General features: G+C 40.5%; 1 protein-coding gene across 2 annotated transcripts in view; it reads left to right on the forward strand.

Moving 5' to 3' along the window:
• Positions 1–19468, forward strand: part of GLG1 (golgi glycoprotein 1) — a 69796-nt gene that overhangs the window by 20844 nt on the left and 29484 nt on the right. For both annotated transcript variants that reach the window (XM_081203364.1, XM_081203365.1), the window contains exons 2-8: positions 3487–3519; positions 5481–5567; positions 12143–12358; positions 12870–13073; positions 13726–13797; positions 14619–14802; positions 19168–19382. In XM_081203364.1, the coding sequence (XP_081059490.1) occupies positions 3487–3519; positions 5481–5567; positions 12143–12358; positions 12870–13073; positions 13726–13797; positions 14619–14802; positions 19168–19382 (1011 nt within the window). The remainder of the gene's footprint in view (positions 1–3486; positions 3520–5480; positions 5568–12142; positions 12359–12869; positions 13074–13725; positions 13798–14618; positions 14803–19167; positions 19383–19468) is intronic.

Consider the following 19468-nt stretch of genomic DNA (forward strand, 5'->3'; position numbering starts at 1 on the left):
GCTGGGCAAATCTGGTGTTTGGTGGGGGTAGCAGAAAAAGACATGCATCTTTTGCTGCCGCTGTGCCCAGCAGACCAGCTGACTGCAGCTAGGCAGGTGGCGATGTTAGGCACCAAGGGTGGCTCCTGGACATCTTCATTCAGTTGCAAAAGGCCAGCTAATTTTGAACACTGCTAGTAGATGAGAAAGCACATGGCTAAAATGCTTTGTTGCTGCCTTGCTTGGAAGAAGCAAAAAACAATTCAGTAGGACCACTGTGGAATAGAACAACCCTCTTTTTGTACACTCTCTGTGCTAAATAGGCTTATGGCAAACTGTTTTCAGAGAAGTGGACTCCTTTGTCGTTTAAAAATACCACATCCTGTTTGCTGGGATATGGATCTCATTGAAAGGCTATATAAAGCTTGTCTCTTTCCACCCACTGTGTAGACTGTAGAAAATGAAATGGTCTTCTCCGTTTTTCTTCCCCCCCAGAGCCTTAGCCGGTGTAATAAAATAGTGTATTGCTTTTAGCTATAGTGATATTGCTCAATAGTGATACTGAGTGATACTGATATTTATACTTAAGCTTTTACTGTTTGTAAGTTGTTATGGATGACCTCTGCCTGAAAATGTGTCATATATATCTTCATTTGTTTTTTGTTGATGCAGAAAGGGATTGGAGCGTGTTTCCTGGTGAGGGTACTGGGAGGATAAGCAATGAGACAAAAATATTGTGCATTGAGGCACTAAACATAAAACATCACTCTACTTGTGTGATTGTTTGCTTACTTTATTTAAAAATCATGTTATTACTGTATTTTGGTCTCACTTTTCAGACCCACAATTACTGTCAGCCAAAGATAACATTTTTTTAAAAAAATCTGGCTTAGAAACTAAAAAGACAAAAGACACACAAGGCTTAGAAACCTGGCTTAGAAACTAAAAAGACAAAAGACGCACAAGGAAGGTAGTGGAGAGAAAAGGTAGAGAAAGGAGATCAAATTACCGTATTTTTTGTCCCATAGGGCACATCGGCCCATAGGGCGCACATAGGTTTTTTTGGGGGGGGAATAAAGAAATTCCCCTCCCCCAGGCATGGGGCTGGGGCGGGGGATGCCCAAGCTTCCTCCTCCCCCAGCCCCCAGAACAGGCTGCTATCCGCAAGCCTTTGGAGCCCGGCGGGAGCTCCCCAGGCTTGCGGATATCTACCTGAAGCCTGGGGCGCGCTGCTCAGCATGCCCCAGGTTTCGGGATGCAGGCTGCTATCCACAAGCCTGGGGAGCTCCCGCCGGGCTGCTATCCACAAACAGACCGGTGGGAACTCCCGCAGGCTCCCCAGGCTTGCGGATATCTGCCTGAAGCCCGGGGCGCGCTGCTTCAATGTGCCCCGGGCTTCGAGCAGCAGGCTGCTATCTGCAAGCCTAGGGAGCCCTGCGGGAACTCCTGCGGGCTCCCCAGGATTGCGGATAGCTTCCTGAAGCCTGCATTCGCCCCATAGGACGCACACAGATTTCCCCTTCATTTTTGGAGGGGGAAAAGTGCGTCCTATAGGGCGAAAAATACGGTAATAACAAAGCAGGCACTTTTATCCAGCTTGAGTGGGGCAGGTCTTCCCTGGCTCGAAAGCAGCCGGTGGCTCCTGACCCTTTGGGTGTTGGATGGGGCCATGAGAGTGTCCTTTGCCTTTGCAGTCCCAGTCCCAGGGCAAGAAGCTGTTGAAGCTGCTCTTTCTCTGGCTGACATCTAGGGCCAGGTTCCTCTTCCCCTTGTCAAGATCCTTTCTGGGAACTGGGGGTACAGCCTCTGAGTGGCCCTTGGTCCTCTGGCTGATAGCAGAGGCATGAGTGTGCTTCCATTCACCTCTGCAGCCACAGTGCATAAATATCCTGGAGGGCTATATAAGAATTCTTACAATGCAGGATGTGACCTGAGTCTCTTGCTGAAAATTACACAAGGGTCAGGGTGTTCCAAGATATTGCTGCTGGGTCTCGCCCACTGAGGCAAATACTGATATCACATGGCTGCTTTGCAAGAAGTAACAAGCAGTTGTGAAGGCACAGTGGTTGAACTCAACCTGAAGGACCTTTGCCAAGGAAGCTCAGAGAACAAGCAATCCAGTTCAGGTTGAGGGGAAATGCAGAGAGAGGCTCACTGAAGCCTGTGCTGCTCCCATTGTGAAGCTGACGCCTGTGCATCTACAGTTTTGCAGAATCAAGGCTGTTGTGGAATAGCAGTCAGCTTTCCAACTAGGAGCCAGAATGAGTTCCACTGGAGCTAGCAGCAAGGTGGCTTGGGGCGGGGGGAGCTATGAGGCCGGAGGGACTGAGTGGTTTTTCTGGCCTTTTGATTAGGGATGGGTACAACTATCAGTATTTCATAAATATATGGAGTCATTTGTGCACATGATGCTTTATAGTGTTATAAACAAAGAAGTCCCTACCCACCAAAAGCTAGTGAATGTGAGCAGATGAGCTTACATGTACTTGAGCATAGTTAATCTAAACACATTACAGTGGTACCTCTGGTTGTGAATGGGATCCGTTCCGGAGCCCCATTCGCAACCTGAAAGGAACGCAACCCTCTTCTGTGCATACGCGTGACATCATTTTGCGCGTCTGCGCATGTGCGAGTGGCGAAACCCGGAAGTAATCCTTTCCCGGTACTTCTGGGTTGCTGCGGGACGCAACCTGAAAAAACATATCATGAAGCAAATGTAACAAGAGGTATGACTGTACAAAAAAGATTCGTTTTGCAGAAGGATTTGAAGGGGTAATGGTGTAAATATGGCACTTTGTGATGTGCAAGCAGGGAGTTAAGTGGAAAAGTAGCAGCCGGAGGAGTTCTGATGGAGGTTCTGGCTGAGCAGAGACTTTTATGGCTGTGAGTGGTAGTTTTCAGACAGGCCTGGGTGGAGGGCAATTAATACAGCCTCTTTTTATTCCGTTCCACTCTGCCTGGGCGGAGACTTCATAACTTCTGGACTTTTGCTCCAAAGGGAGCAAAATAAAATTCATGAGGGTTTTGTTAGCACTTTTCTTCAAAATTGTAATTCCTAATTGTGAACTGTGACCCATGGACAGGATAAAAAAATTCTGGATGGCCTATGATCTGAAGAGGTCATGAGAAATAGTTCATGAATTAAATTCTACTTGCTTTAGTTTGATGGAACCTCTAGTGTGCCTTATAAATTTCTGGCTTGTCTACACTTCATTGCTTTATGAAATAACACTATTGCAAAAGCAATACAAGACCACTGTTCCAAAAAAGCAAAACATCCCATGACTGCTGCCTTTCAGTCGAGGCCATTTCCCTGGGCAGCAGAGATTGATTAGATTAGATAAATTTGCCTTTAATCTGTGAGTTGACAATCTCTTTTGGTCTGATTTCATCATTTATTTAATAATGTACATTATTCTGAAACAATAGTTTGTGCCTGTTCGTGTGGAAGGAATACAGTGCAACATGACCTGCTCAGAATTAATGTCCCTTTCTTTCTTTTTCCAGCCGGACAATGAAATCTCATCAGACTGCAACCACGTAAGTGTGCTTTTTTCTGTAGGGCTGGCACTTGCTTCTTTATTGATTCAGTGATTTATATTCTGACTTTTTCAAGGTGGCCTAGAATAAATATAACATTTAAAACCAATATCTTAAAAAAAAAACCTTAAAAGAGCAGCACCTCACAACTTATAATTAGACCAGTAGAAAGCCATATGCCAAAGAGAAAATACAGTTTAAAATCCTAATAAAACCAGATATTTAAAGACCTTTTAAAGAAAACAGGGAGAGAGCTGTAAGTGGCATTTATTATTACTTTGCAACATTTGCTTCTGGCAAATTGGCTTCTTTCAGGGATACTAGGCCAACTCCTTTTAAATAGTAAAGGTTCCTGTTTGTTTATTTCTCTGTGATCTATATAGACAATTTAGATTTTTTGTGTGACCATCTTGGTAGGAGCATAAGTACTAAATTCAGTCAAGTAGGATAGTATGATGTTTGGGCCTTATGTATGCACAGAAGAATGCCTTGATTAAAATTATACTATTCAGTGGCACCCCAGCTTGTTAAACTGGTGCTGATATTACAATCTTTTTGGGCCAAAGTTAAGATTTCCTTTTTTGCCCAGGCATTTTAAAGTGACTTCATCTTTCTTAGGTCTCATTTTTGCATTTAATCTGCTGCCCTTTTAGTTTTTACTTTAGAGTGGATTATATTTCCCTGTTGTTGTATTTTAATATTGTTACACATCACCCTTTAGATGAAGGATGGTTAACTTAAAAAATAAATAAAGTAAAGTAAAAAGTGGACTGGAGGACATTCTGTTAATAGGATGACTCTTTCAATGAATTGGGTAGACAGGGCATTTTAAGTCTCTTCCTTCCTGTTCCACTCATCTACCTGAAACAGCTATTCACCGACATATATCTCTACCTATATCTATATCCCTGGGGTACCAGGCATGCTTACCAGGGTCTGTTTTTCATTTTGGACAATGAGGCACATCAGAGATGGTGGCAGCTTTATGATACATGGTTTATTTACACATATATACAATCTTAGCCTAGATGGAGGGAGTTCAGAGCATTCACATCGCAAGACAGTCCTGTTCCTTCCATTACTGCAGCCTTGAATTCAAAGAGCTCCCAAACATTGTGTCTGACACTTTCCTCATCATAAAACAGACTGTCATCCATTTTTATTTTTTTGTGTGCTCCCCCTCCCCCAAGCTTGTAAAACAGACACCTTTTTCCTGTTCACTTCTAACAGGCAAACTGTAATCCTAAACCAAAACTATTGGTCTTTTTTCTTGCTAATGATCCCCTCCTGTTTGTGGCTGGCACAGCTTTTGCTTTGCCAATCTTGATGAGTCACGACTGTCTTTCTTTCTTAAAGATGATTCCTTGATCAGGATAAAATCAAGTTTAGAATGTATTTTTACACTGCTAAATCCAGTGTCAGGCACCTTCTGTTAATTCTTCAAATATTGGTTGAATTCTAACATTCTAGCCTATAACAATCAAAATACACACACACACACACAAACTGAGGGGTACAGATAGGTTATTTAACTTTCTCTGCAGTGGAATGCTCTCATGGCATGGAGAAGACTGATTGGCCATGGGTGCCGTCATAAGCACAGAAGCCCAAGCTCCACTAATTATGGCTCTGTTTGTTTTGAGATTCTTCATGATTATGAGCCATAGAAGTAAGCTCTTGTTTGGTTTTTTAAAAAAATGAGATTTACACACCACATGCTTCCCTAAGTTCTGTATTCTCCATATGTCAGAGCATCAGTATATTAATGTGTTTCTGAAAATCACATGAAAACTGCTGTGCAGGAAATGAGTTGGTTGGCTTGTGTTCACATAGATTTTAATTTTAACCTGCACAAAGCAGCCTCAAAACCACAATAAAGATATCATTAGTTTGTTTTAAGTCTGGCTCATGAAAGATTCCTGCAGTTGAAAAATAACAGTATTGTGTTTCTTCCCTCCCAGCTGTTGTGGAACTACAAGTTGAACCTGACTACAGATCCAAAATTTGAATCAGTGGCTAGAGAGGTTTGCAAGTCTACCATATCAGAGGTAAGGCTGAGGAAGATTAGGTGGTGGGCAGTAATCTTAATTTTATTTCTAAATAAGAAAGAATTGAAGTCTTGTTGAAATGAATATATCAAAAGGGTTTTTAATAGAGAATTATTAATATGTTTTAAATAGCGCATAACAGAACAGCAGCAAGCCGTAAGATCTTTCGTTCTGTACTTTTCTAAAGCTATTTTAATTGATGGAATAGGTGGACCACCAACTTTTACTGAAGACCTAGACCATCCTGTACTTGCTAGCAAGAAAGGTACACTAGAGAAATATATTCTGGAAGAGTAACAGGTGATGTCTGTGGATCAAAGTACCAACTGGTATGCCAACTGCATCCTCTCCTGGGAGTTTCAGGATTCAGGAAAATGTCTAGAATTGTTCATTCACCCTCTGAAAGCTCTTTCTATAAAATGTAGTCTCTAAGGTGGCGTTGTAACACTGTTCTGTGCACATAAATGCTAAAGTTAAAAAAAGTAATTCTATGTTTACTTGAAGAGCTTCAGTCATTCACAGTTTCATAATTGTATAATTGCTGGAAGTGTTTGCCTTCAGGTCATTAGCGCACTGATGCATTTTCCAGTAAAACACTTTTCTGAATATTGCTCCATTGAGGCAGTTTTCCGAGCACTATTTTTCTGAGGGCTACTCATAGCTTTCCTTCTCTCCTGATTCAAGGGAGTGATGGCAAGACTTGGAAATCTTCATACATAGCCATATTTGAAGGAAAAAGTAAATCTGGAGGGATATTGCTTACCAGTGAGGCTTTGTCACTTGTACCTAGTGTGGGACCTTTTGGCTAGGTTGAGAGGAGTGGAATTTGGAATGTAGCATAAATCTGTGAAGGGTTCATTTCCAAAGTCAAGGGTTGAAACAAATTGAGTAGATATAATTAGGATATTCCAGTTGGGTAGTGGTTGGGACCCTGCATCAATGACAAATAAAAGAAGTGTTTCTGCAGGTATTTGTGATTTGCTCTAGATAGTTATTTCAAGGTTAAGTTGAGAAGGTTGTTCTATTTGACAAGCAGTTCATCCTAGTACTGCCTCCCCTTATACTCTTTCCTTTTGTGTGCCATACCATAAATTCAGCTTTAGGTCGACAGTACTTTAAAAACAAAAAAACAACAACAGGCAGCATTGTGTTGACGGCAAATGCAATTAGATTTCTTCAATATTAGGCAAGCACTAAAAAGTGGCTATGCTCCGTATTGGCTTTGCTGCCCCCTTTTTAGCTATCTTGAGAGAGATGTCTCCATGGTTGTAAAGTACAGAAGCAGCCCTTTCTCTTTCCCAAAATCATACCCCTTGAACTTACGCACCTTGGATAGGACCAAATACACATGAGTTCTGTTGCTATTAAATAATGAAGTGGTAAATAAAATTAAATGGCTCAAACAAAAAACTTCAGAATCAGCAAATAAACCAGGCAAAATGCTATCATGGTTACTTAAAAAGAAACAAAAAGACAAAACAATAAGCAGTATAATAGATAAAGGAGAAATTACAAATGACCCTGAAAAAAAATCAAAAAAAGTTTTGTAAATTACTATAAAAATTTATACAAAGCAGAAAACACTGAGGAAACTAAAATAGAAAAATTTCTCATAAACAACAGATTGCCAAAAATAACTGAGGAAGAGTGGAAATACTTAAATGCCCCTACTGATATTAGCGAAATAAAAGAAGGAATTGCGACCTCCAAAATCAGAAAAGCTCCCGGTCCTGATGGAATTTCCATAATGTATTATAAGAAACTGGAAGAAATAACATTACCAATCTTCGAAAAAATAATGACCAAAATTCTAGAAGGAGGGCAAGTACCAGAATCGTACCATTAATACTGGAAAATGGATCCAATTTAGATGAAATAAAGAATTACAGACCAATTTCACTTTTAAATTCAGATTATAAATTGTTTACCAAAATTCTTGCTAGATTCAAAAGGATCTTGGTAATAATAATTAATAAAGATCAATCAGATTTTTTACTGGGAAGACAAATATACAGCAATATAAGATTGATAGAAGATACAATAGGATACTGAGAAATGAGACCAGATAAAATGGCAGCCCTGATCTTAGTTGATGCCAAGAAGGCCTTCAACAATGTGCCGTGGGATTTTATGGGAAAAAAACCTCTGGAAATGATGAGGAGCCTAGGTGAGAAAATAAGTAGCGGTATAAAAGCAATTTACAATTTCCAAAAAGCAAGATTGATTATAAATGGCGAAACATCAGAAGCCTTTAGTATCTCTAAGGGAACAGGACAGGGCTGCCCTTTATCACCCCTCCTATATATCACAGTCCTAGAAGTATATTTAAAAGCAATAAGAGAAGATTCTAGGATAGAAGGAATTAAACTTAGGCAAAGAACTTATAAGGTTAGGGTCTTTGCAGACAACCTAATAATCACAATGGAAAACCCACTAGCGATTATTCGAGCTACATTGGAAAAAATGAACAACTATTAGGATTCAAAATTAATGCAGTGGTACCTTGGTTTGCATATGTCTTGGTTTGCATACGTTTTGGATTACAAACACATCCAACCTGGAAGTGTATGTCCCAGTTTGCAAGCTTTTTTTGGATTACAACCCATATTTTTTGGATTATGAACAAATTTTTTTTGGAGGCCCCATTGGCAAAAGCGCGCCTTGGATTACAACCTGTTTGGGTTTACAAACGGACCTCCAGAATGGATTATGGTTGTAAACCAAAGTACACTGTAATAAGAAAACAAAACTCATGGTGAAAAATCTAGATATACGAGAAAGAGCAGATTTAGAAGCAGAGACAGGACTTAAAGTAACAAATAGAGCAAAATATTTAGGAATTTGGATTACTATGAAAAATACTAATTTATATAAAGATAATTATGTAAAGGTATGGAAAGAAATTAAAAAAAAGATTTAGAGATCTGGAGTAAAATGAAACTTTTACTGTGGGGAAGAATATCTTCAATCAAAATGGTCATCTTACCAAGAATGCTGTTCCTTTTTCAATCCATTCCGATCCTCAATGGCCTCAACTGCTTTAAAGAATGGCACAGATTCTTGGCTAAATACATATGGCAGGGCAAAAAACCCAGAATTAAATTAAAATTACTAACAGAAGTCAAAGATAGAGGAGGGTTTAGAATGCCACATTTTAGGATTTATTATGAAGCTGCTTGCCTGGTTTGGCTCAAGGATTGGATGATATTAAAGAATACCAAATTATTGGACATTGAGGACTGGGATAACATAGTAAGTTAGCATGGTTATTTGGGCTACAATAAAATTAAAATTCATAAGGGATTTTTAAATCACATTATTAGGAAAGCTTTATATGAGGTATGGGAAAGGAATAAAAAAATATTCAAACCAAAAACCCCATTGTGGCTATCACAAATGGAGGCTGAGGCGGTAAAAAGAAAAAATATGGATTCTAACTGGTTGACATACAAAGATCTATTAGTAGAAGTTAATAATCAATTACAAATGAAAATATATGAAACAATTAAAGGCACAGGAATATGTTGGTTGCACTAATAATAATAATAACAACAACAACAATAATTGATTATTTGTACCCTGCCCATCTGGCTGGACTTCCCCAGCCGCTCTGGGCGGCTTCCAACAAAGATTAAAAATACATTAAAATGTCACACATTAAAAACTTCCCTAACCATGGCTGCCTTCAGGTGTCTTCTAAATTATCTTTTTGACATCTGATTGGAGGGCGTTCCACAGGGTGGGCGCCACTACCGAGAAGGCCCTCTGCCTGGTTCCCTGTAGCTTTGCTTCTTGCAGTGAGGGAACCGCCAGAAGGCCCTCGGTGCTGGACCTCAGCGGCCGGGCAGAACGATGGGGGTGGGGACACTCCTTCAGGTATACTGGGCCGAGGCCATTTAGGGCTTTAAAGGTCAACACCAACACTTTGATTTGTGCTCGGAAACGTGCTGGGGGCCAATGTAGGTATTTCAAGACCGGTGTTATATGGTCTTGGTGGCCACCCCCAGTCACCAGTCTAGCTACCGCATTCTGGATTAGTTGTAGTTTCTGGGTCACCTTCAAAGGTAGCCCCACGTAGAGCGCATTGCGGTAGTCCAAGCGGGAGATAACTAGAGCATGCACTACTCTGGTGAGACAGTACCACCAACTGAATTCAATTTTCGAAAAAGATTTTAAAAAAATCCAATGGATATCATAATAAAATATCAGATTAGATAAAGAATTGATCACAAATGATGAAAAACATCTGTCCAGAATATATAAATTATTATTATTAAATTGGCACTTAAAGGATGAAGAAGTTAAAGAGGTTATGGTTAAGTGGGCCCAAGATTTCGGTTATTCAGTTGAATTAGAAAAATGGGAAAATTTATGGAAAAGAACATAAAGTTTACAGCATGTTACACAATAAAATATTTTTTTTAAAAAATGATGTACAGATGGTATCTCACACCCTTGAAATTGACTAAAATATATAAAAATACTAGTGGAAAGTGTTGGATGTGCAATCACAAAGAAGGGAACTTTCTCCATATGTGGTGGATGTGCCCTAAAATAAAATAAAAATTGGCACAGTATTTACGATGAACTAAAGAAAATGCTAAGATTTACTTTCCCAAAGAAACCAGGAATGTTTTTATTGAGCCTAATAACAACAGACATCCCAAAATATAATAAAGGAATATATTTGTATGCAGTTACTGAGCCAGAATAGTAATTGCTAAACATTGGAAAAGTACTATAATACCAACGAAAGAAGAATGGATTTTGAAATTATCAGAATACCTCGAACTGGCTAAACTTACAGGTCTAATAAGAAACTATTCAAATAAGAGAATAAGGAGAGAGTGGGAAGTCTTTATAAATTATATGAAGAGAACTGATTCCCAGAATTATACTTGGCTTAGCTTAGAATAAAAATCTCATAGGTAATTAAAATGTTTCTCCAAAATTTAATCATTACACATAACCAGTGATATGAAAAGAATGAACCACATGGAGTTAGCTGGAAGTCATCTTTTTTCCTAACCCTATTTCTTTTTAGCTTCTTTCTTGAAGTGAATATTTTCTTTTTCTTGGGATAATATAGTATCTATATTCTTGTCTGTAGTTTTTGTTATCATCACTGTATTTATGTGGGTTTTTTTGCTTTGTATGTTTCTGGTTTGGTATTACATGTTTGTTTTATTTAATGTTTATTTGTATGACGCATAAGTGTACATAAAATATTTTAAAAAGAGAGAGAGAGAGGGAGCAATGTCTCAGTGCTCAGATTCCAAGCATAGTGACCTAGCTTTTTTCAGACCTAGTTGCATTCTGTAAACAGGTGACCAGTGGGGATGGTCTTGAAATTTATTTGCTTTAAAAAAAAAATCCTATGTTGCCTATTTCTCCAAAGAAACTCAAACATAATCTCATCCGCTCAAATTAATGTTAACAATATTCAACCTGTTTAACTAGTTCCAGCAGCATAAGAGTAACATTGAGCTGAGCCAGCAACAAATGAATATTACCCAAAGTTCTTCTTGTCGTGTGTGGCTTTTTCCACTCACATGTGCAATGAAAGGAAGTCAGTGCTTTTAAGGATTTTCTCCAAAATTTTGGGATGGGTGGGAACTGTCAGTAGATTGTCACAGTAGGATGGGGAAATCCCAACCCAGATTGTCATTCAGCCAGAAGCTTACTGAATTACCTTGGCCAGTCACATGGTCTAGTTCTGAGCTACCTCATAAAGTTGCTGTGAAGATCAAAAGAGGGAACTGTCTTAAGCTTCCTGGAGGAAAGAAAGGACATAAATGTAATAAATTTGATGGATTGTGTAAACTTGACTTAAAGGTTGATCCTCTGAAAAAGCACACAGTACCTCAGTCCCTGCTCTATTTAAGACCATGCTCAGAATATTGGTTTCCAATACCAGCCCCGAGCAGCTTTTCTTCATTTCATACCTAGTTGTCTTTATCATGCTGATATTTCAAAGGAGACTACTGCAGACTGCACTTCATTCTCTGATTTAAAAAGCCTTGCGTAATTACCCCTCATACATGTGAGATTGCAGGAATGCTGCTATGTCACTTGCAGCTATTTCTGAATGTGGAAGATCGACTTTTATTATTGGATTAAGCTACTACAGCCATGTGGTTACAGTGGCTACCAGAAGATTAAATTCAAAACAGCTTTCAAATAACTGAATGATACAGACCCTGGCTACATTTGAGACTGACTCCTGACTGCCCTTGAGACCATATTTTTTATGTAGAGTCTAACAATAACATCTTAAGTTATTGAGTGATTACAGCTTGCTTTCATGGTCTCTTTAGTGTGGAGCTTGCAAAATTTATGTACATTTTTGCTTTTAGGATGAGGTGTGAGGGCTGACACCCCACATTTTCCCTTCTGGAACCTTTAGGGAATAAACAGTTGGTTCTCCTTTTCCATCCCCTTTCCTGAAAATTGGTGTCATTGTTTTTATATAATCTCTCTATATTGAGAAATATCCTGAGTAGGCAGTAAATAAAATGATCTGCAAATGCCAGATAAAATACAGGCTTCTTTTTATCATGGGTCTTTCTGGACAGATCAAAGAGTGTGCTGATGAGCCTGTTGGGAAAGGTTACTTGGTGTCCTGCTTGGTAGATCACAGAGGAAACATCACTGAATACCAGTGTCACCAGTACATCACCAAAATGACAGCCATAATTTTCAGTGATTACCGCCTGATCTGTGGCTTCATGGATGACTGCAGAAGTGATATTAACATCCTGAAGTGTGGCAGCATTCGTCTTGGAGAAAAGGTAATTCTGTTACAAAGTGATTCCGTCCATTAAATTGGAGGTGGGAGGGAAGAGGATATTGTCTCATTAGAATCAATGTTACTCCGAAGAAGCCAGTTGAAGTGTGACCACGTTCTATGGTCAGCATTTTAAATTACTATCCTATCTCCCTGTGATTTTATACCAGTGCTAGGCAGAAGGAATGTTTCTTGTGTGAGTGAATCTGGGCTGTCCTCTGGAAGGGGCACACCCTGGGAAAGTGCTTTTAGCCTTTGGTAGATTGAGGGTGCCTTCAAATTCAGGTCAACTGCATGGTCTTTCAGGCTCAGGTATTTCCTTGAGATACAGTGGTGTTTTCAGCTGCAGACTTTTTTGGGGTGGGTGGAGGACAGAGATTCAGGACCACAGGTGTACTGAACTGAACCATGTTCTTTCAATGTACAACATGCTTCTGTAGGCTCCTAATGCAACATGCAGAAGAGCTAGATGGAAGTATGTCTTGCTGCTGCTTAGCTTCTTTCTCTTCTTTCAGGATGTCCATTCTCAAGGAGAGGTGGTGGCCTGCCTGGAGAAAGGACTGGTAAAGGAGGCAGAAGAGATTGAGCCAAGAATAAAGGTCTCAGACTTGTGCAAAAAGGCTATTCTCCGTGTAGCTGAGCTCTCCTCTGATGATTTCCACTTGGATCGGCACTTATATTTTGCCTGCCGGGATGACCGGGAACGCTTCTGTGAGAACGTAAGTTGTTGCTTGACATCGTCCTTCCCGTTGGACTAGCATCCATCTCCCCACCCTTTCCCCTCTCGCCTTGTCATTCAGTAAGTGCTCCTACATGTAACAAATTAAAGAATCCAAGAACAGATCTCTCAAAGGTGCACTACAGATAATATAGGCAATATATTGAACTCATTTCAGAAATATGCATGGAAGTGTTAGTCATGAGCATGCACAACATAGATAAATGACAGAGGACTTGTAAATCACAAAATGTTGGCCTATGATAAAATGTAGCCAGTGTGATGTAGAGAATGGAATGCTGGAGTTGGGCTGAAGAGACGTGCATATGTGGAGAAGACCCATGGAAATTAATGGGTCCATTACTTTCAGCTGGTCTGCTCTGAATAAAACTTGGTGGCATACAAAACCTGGGTTTTAATAGCCACTTAGCTATCATTCTCATTGAGTGGCCTTAAACAGATAATTTTGCCTAACCTATTTCATGGTTTTGTTAGGGTAACATGGGGATAATTGCATGTACCTTTGCTTTGAGGTCCTTGAAGAAAAAGGAGGCTATGAATGTGTTACTTTTTTTTTTAATTATGGATACCAGGATACTCCTAATACATTTCCATATGACATTCATGACCAATATTGTTGCTCTGTTTCACAGACTCAGGCTGGGGAAGGCAGGGTGTACAAGTGTCTCTTTAACCACAAGTTTGAAGACTCTATGAGTGAAAAGGTATGTGCCTCTTTCACCTGGCCATTCCACTATCTTTCTTGACCCCAAAGCTCTTGCTTCTTGGTCGCCTCATTTATTTTCAGCATGCAATGGATAAGAAACAAATTAATATACAATATGGTGTGTTATCTGAGGGTTGGTCTGCTCCTGCCCCATCAGGGTGTGGTGGGTGGAAGAGTGCATGGAATCCTGTGCATCGGCTCAGAGCTGTGTTTTTAAAGGCAGCCGTAACTCTGTCTGTGACCTGTTGATGAACTTCCCATCTCTCAGTTACAGAGTTGCCTTGTGTGGTAGCAGTTAAATTGCATCAATAAGAATTAACATCTCTGAGGAAGGAGAGCTGCTTTGTTACCTTCTCTAAAGGCATGCGTGTTTTTTTTTGAGATATGTTGTTACATTCCTGAGAGACAGCGTTTTGAGTAAAGTGCAGACAAAGCATTTTATTGATCATTATTCCAGGTGTAATGCCCCATTGCTTCCTCAATGCTTTGAGCAGTATATGAGCAATAAATAGCAAATTGAAATGACAAGCTATGCTTGTGGTTGAAATGCTTTAAGAACTCTGCACTTTTGCTCCCCACGATTATTTCCCTTCCTCCTGCTGTAGTTTGCCTTGGATTTTCTAGAAATAGTGATGCATTTGAAACTAGCAGCAATGTATTCTATTTCTAGCGGTGGCTTGTTCTGAAAATTCAAGGCCAGCGGATTTTCTGTTCTACTCCTTTTGTCCAGTGTGAGCCAAATTATCTCTGGTTGACAAAAGAATGCTGCCTTGATGTTCCCTTGATCAGTAGCACAAGATATCTGATTGTTTTCCTCAGTGTCGTGATGCATTGACAACCAGGCAAAAGCTGATTGCACAAGATTACAAAGTCAGTTACTCATTGGCAAAGTCCTGCAAAAGTGATTTAAAGAAGTACCACTGTAATGTAGAGAACCTTCCTCGTTCCCGAGAGGCCCGACTATCCTACCTGCTAATGTGTTTAGAATCTGCTGTGCATAGAGGTAAGATATATTTTTCCCTTATTCCTCCAATTGCTTATATCTGATAAATAATTTGTGAAATGAAAAGTTGTGTAATGTGAGATTTTCAGGGCTTTGTTGAAAGAAAATGGACATGGCAAAAGAATGTTTTTGGAAAATGTCTTTGGGCATTAGGATTCTGCTAGTTATCCATTACTCTATAGTTCTGCATCCCTGTCTCCCTTGTGCAACACCTTCTCTGTCTGTCCTTGCTTCCTCTCCATACTGCAACCCTCCTCCCCCTGAGCCTTGACACTTGATGTTTCAGCTTGCTACCTTTGCTTCTTTGCATGAGGCTGGTTCTAGGTCAGACAGTTAATAATAATAATAATAATAATAATAATAATAATAATAATAATAATAATAATTATTATTATTATTATTATTATTATTATTATTATTATTATTATTATTATTAATTATTTATACCCCGCCCATCTGGCTGGGTTTCCCCAGCCACTCTGGGTGGCTTCCAACTGAATATTAAAAACAGTACAGCATCAGACATTAAAAACTTCCCTAAAGAGAGCTGCCTTCAGTTGTCTTTTAAAAGTAAAATAAAATAGTTGTTTATTGCTTTGACATCTGCTGGGAGGGCATTCCACAGGGCAGGCGCCACTACCGAGAAGGCCCTCTGTCTGGTTCCCTGTAACCTTACTTCTCGCAATGAAACATGTTAAGGGGCTAGCCTGTCTTATGTCAGCAGACCATTCACAGTTGCCCAGGAGAAAGAAGTTCTAGCTGTTCTGTTGTATTCTCTATCTTGCCGTTCCATAATACAACATGGGCTTAGTTCTCATGGAGAGCGATGACAGCTGTGACTGCTGTTGTAAGTGGGGGCTCACTTGATGGCATGCTCCCCTGTGAAAATAAATTCCCATACCTAGAAAATGAGCATGCCACGATTAGAATTCTTCTTTCAGAAGTGTCAGTTTTCCTTTCTGCAGAGAACGTTTCATATGGAGGATCATTCATCATGTGAGCCCCATCTGCAGTCTGAAGTGGTACAGCCCAAGCACAGATTTACCACAGCCATCAGAACTACTAGGCCTTGCCCAGATTCTAATCAGAATGCCACACTTGCATGATTAATCCCATCTCTCCGGAGAGCAACAGAGCAAGTCAGCTTTCTTTGACGTGTTCCTAGCATTCATTTCTTCTAGGTTAGAAGAAAACAACAGTAGCCACTGAGGGCATGTTTAGCCCTTTTCATGCAGCCTAGTGGGGGATGTATTGGTTCACTTAGAGGAGTATTGGGAGTCAGTTGTTAAGCATTTACCTTACAGGGTCCCTCCAGGCATCCTTTTTATTGCTAATTCATGATGATTTGTGCTTACACTATCAGGCCAGTCTTAAATGGTTCTGCTTCAATACTTTTGGCACCTGCAAAAGTTTGGGGTATTCAAATGCTTACTTTCCAGTCAGTGCATGTCCTGGAACTTCTGCTGAATCCCAGAACTTTTCATACCAAAAATGTTGTTGGTGGGGTTTGTTTTTGTACTGGGTTTGTTGTGCTATAGCTCCTCCAGACAGCAATAATGTGGCATTGCAGAACAACTGATAAAGCAGAATAAATCCACCACTAAAGCATCTTATGGTGCCAAGAACATGCTGCAGAATTTACTGACAATAAAACACGTGTCCATAATACCAGACCATTGATCCAGCTAGTTCACTATTATCTGCACAACAGCTGGTTCCCCAGGGTTCTCCGTGACATCAGTCTATTAAATGTAACTTGTTAGTATTTGCAGAAGGACAGACCTCTAAACTATAAAAGCTATAGCTATTATATAACACCAACTTCATATTTTCAAAGTTACATTTGAATCTAATTGATTTACACCTGAGCCAACATATACATTATTTAGGCTGTAACAGACTGACTCCCTTTGGTGCGGAGGTGGATATCTTTTTTATTGTTCAGGTTCAAGTGTAGTGGCAGGTGCTCCATTCCAGTAGGTGTGGCTGGAGCCAATGATGGTTGGACCCATTCACACAAACATAGACACACTCCATGGGAAAGACAAACACAGGCAGAGTTTACCCCCCTTCCATGTGCCATCATCTTCATCACAGCCATGCTCTTCCCAGCTTGCCAAGCAATTGTGTTGCTAATAAGGGGCAGAGGGAATGTGATTTACATGGAGAAGACATTGTATGGGCTTGTGGGAGCATGAATTTGGGGAGGCAGCAGTTTAAGGAAGGGAGTGAAATGGAATGTGGCTGTATGGAAAACTCTGAGGGCTCTGGGTTTGCTGACGTGCTTTGAAGACTGTTTCTGTCTGTAGTGTCAAGTGTAGCTTAGTGCATTCCACTGTTGTCCTCTAGAAGGTCAGGCAGATCTGAGTGTGAGAATGGCAGACTAGGCTTCTTTTCCAAAGCACAAGGCCATGTCTGCAAGCTGTTCTGAGCTGAATAGCCCTTAGCCAAGGGAGAAGCCATCTCATGACTTCGGGAATTCTCTGAATGGGTAATATTGTGGACAACCTATTTGCTTAGTTACTTCTCTGCTGTGACAGGCCACACTCAAGTCTTTACACCAGGGAGCTTTTGAGCAGTTCACTAAAGATGTTAAAGTTAGTGTTCGTAGTCTTTATTCTTTCCAAGGAAAAGTAAATGTTAGTATCTTTCTGCTTGACATAGCTGAGGAGAAGTGTGGGACTCCCCTTGAGTTCCCCCCTGGCTTGATGGTTTGGCATTGAGATTCCATTCAAACCGGTCAGGTGGCCTTGGGGGAATATCCAGTAAAGCTGGGTGTTTTTCTCTAGCTGTGGTTCACTTTCTGCAAATTCAGCATGTTGCATTTGGCAGTGTGTGATCTTGATAGTCTCTGTTTTCAGGTTATGGTGTTCTTTCCCCCCACCTGCAGAGCTCTAAAAGCATTATTAAACACAGGGGTAGGCAACCTTTTTTAAAAAAATCATCAAGTCCTGCATTTCCTCATAAATAATACGTTGGAAGCCGCATGCAGGTGGTTGGTGGAGTTGATGATCAGCAGAAGCAAAGACAACATGTTCTGGACTGCTAATCCAGAGTAAAGACTCTCCTTGCTTCAATTTTATCATAGCTACTGCAGATTAGAATCCTAATCAGGTCTTTTCAGAAATAAACCCCACTAAGTTTGGTGGAGATACTCATTTATACATCTTTCCTCCTTAAACCATGCAACCAGGAAAAAAGCTGTGTGTGTGTGTGTGTGCGCGCACACACACACACACACACACACACAATATCAGTTTATCAAATAGAATCCTGCACCTTTCATTTGTATTGAAACTACATAAAAAGAAAAGGAAACACCTTTTTAAGGGCCAGGGAAAGGAAGGAGGAAATGAACCAGAAGGAATAAAATGAAAGGGTAGGACAGCTTCAGGAGACATTGGGGGCTGCATAAAATGGCCCTCAGACAGATGGTTGCTCACCAATGAATAGATGGATAGGCAACTAGTGGTCCAGAAGGACCTGTTTTTTCTACCTGCTGTGGTTTGTTAAACCTACTGCTAAGGCATCTTTCTCTGAATCAGAACAGTTATTATCCCTTTATAAAGTAGTCTAGAAATGTGTGGCAGCATTCTTTTATATATGCAGGGCAGGCTTAAAAGGCAGTTGGTGCCACCACCAGCACCCTGCTAGTCCTGAGATAGAAAATATTTGTGCTGAGTGTCAATTTTTTCTGACTCCTCTGCTGAAGAAAGTCAAAATCAATATAATCAAGTTACGGTACTCAGAAATGAGAATATTTTCTCTTTGTATCTTTTGCTACTGACTAAAGGAAGGATGACAAGCTGCACACATCGCTGAAGACCTATCATTGATCCCTGGAAGCCTTGTTCAGCTCCTTTTCTCTCCCTGGCCTTCCCCTTCACTGCTTTGGCAATTTATTCCATTGCTGCTCACATGCTTCAAGCACAGTGTATCCAATAGATTAAAACTGGTGTTCTTGTAAACGATATTGTGCACATGTGCACAGAGGAGGCACAGTCCTGATTGCTATGCACACTCCAGTGCAACCTGGTGTTTTCTCTGATTGCCTGTGAAGAAATAGAATACAACCCTGTGATAAGGAGAGGCTGCAAAATAGCTCTGAAATGGTAGAGCTAATGGCAGTAGTGCTTGTGGCTCTTTAGGGATTCCAGCTGCCTGGCACTATCTTCCTTCCCAGTTAGCTCTGGGTTTCTGCATAGAATTTGTTTTCTTGGTGTGTCATTTGATGTAATCTTTAAAAGCAGAATGGCACTGGTCACACTGATGGGGCTGCATTGCACATGTGGCATGTACCTTGGCTATGTTCAGTGTCCCTTGGGCTGATGTCGTATAACCTGTATCTACTATGGTGTGCCTTAGGTCGGCAAGTGAGCAGTGAATGCCAGGGAGAAATGTTGGACTACCGGCGCATGTTGATGGAAGATTTTTCACTGAGCCCAGAGATCATCCTCGGTTGCCGCAGTGAGATTGAGCACCACTGCTCAGGACTGCATCGGAAGGGCCGCACCCTGCATTGCCTGATGAAAGTTGTGCGAGGAGAGAAGGGGAATTTGGGAGTCAGCTGCCAGCAATCGGTAAGGTTGTCATGGGGAGCCTTTTCATGACAGTCTCAATCCCCACATCTGAAATCTTGTTCATTTTTGCCCCAGCTGGTTTTAAT

Source organism: Podarcis bocagei (genome assembly GCF_964188305.1).
Source record: "Podarcis bocagei genome assembly, chromosome: 7".
Taxonomy (NCBI): domain Eukaryota; kingdom Metazoa; phylum Chordata; class Lepidosauria; order Squamata; family Lacertidae; genus Podarcis; species Podarcis bocagei.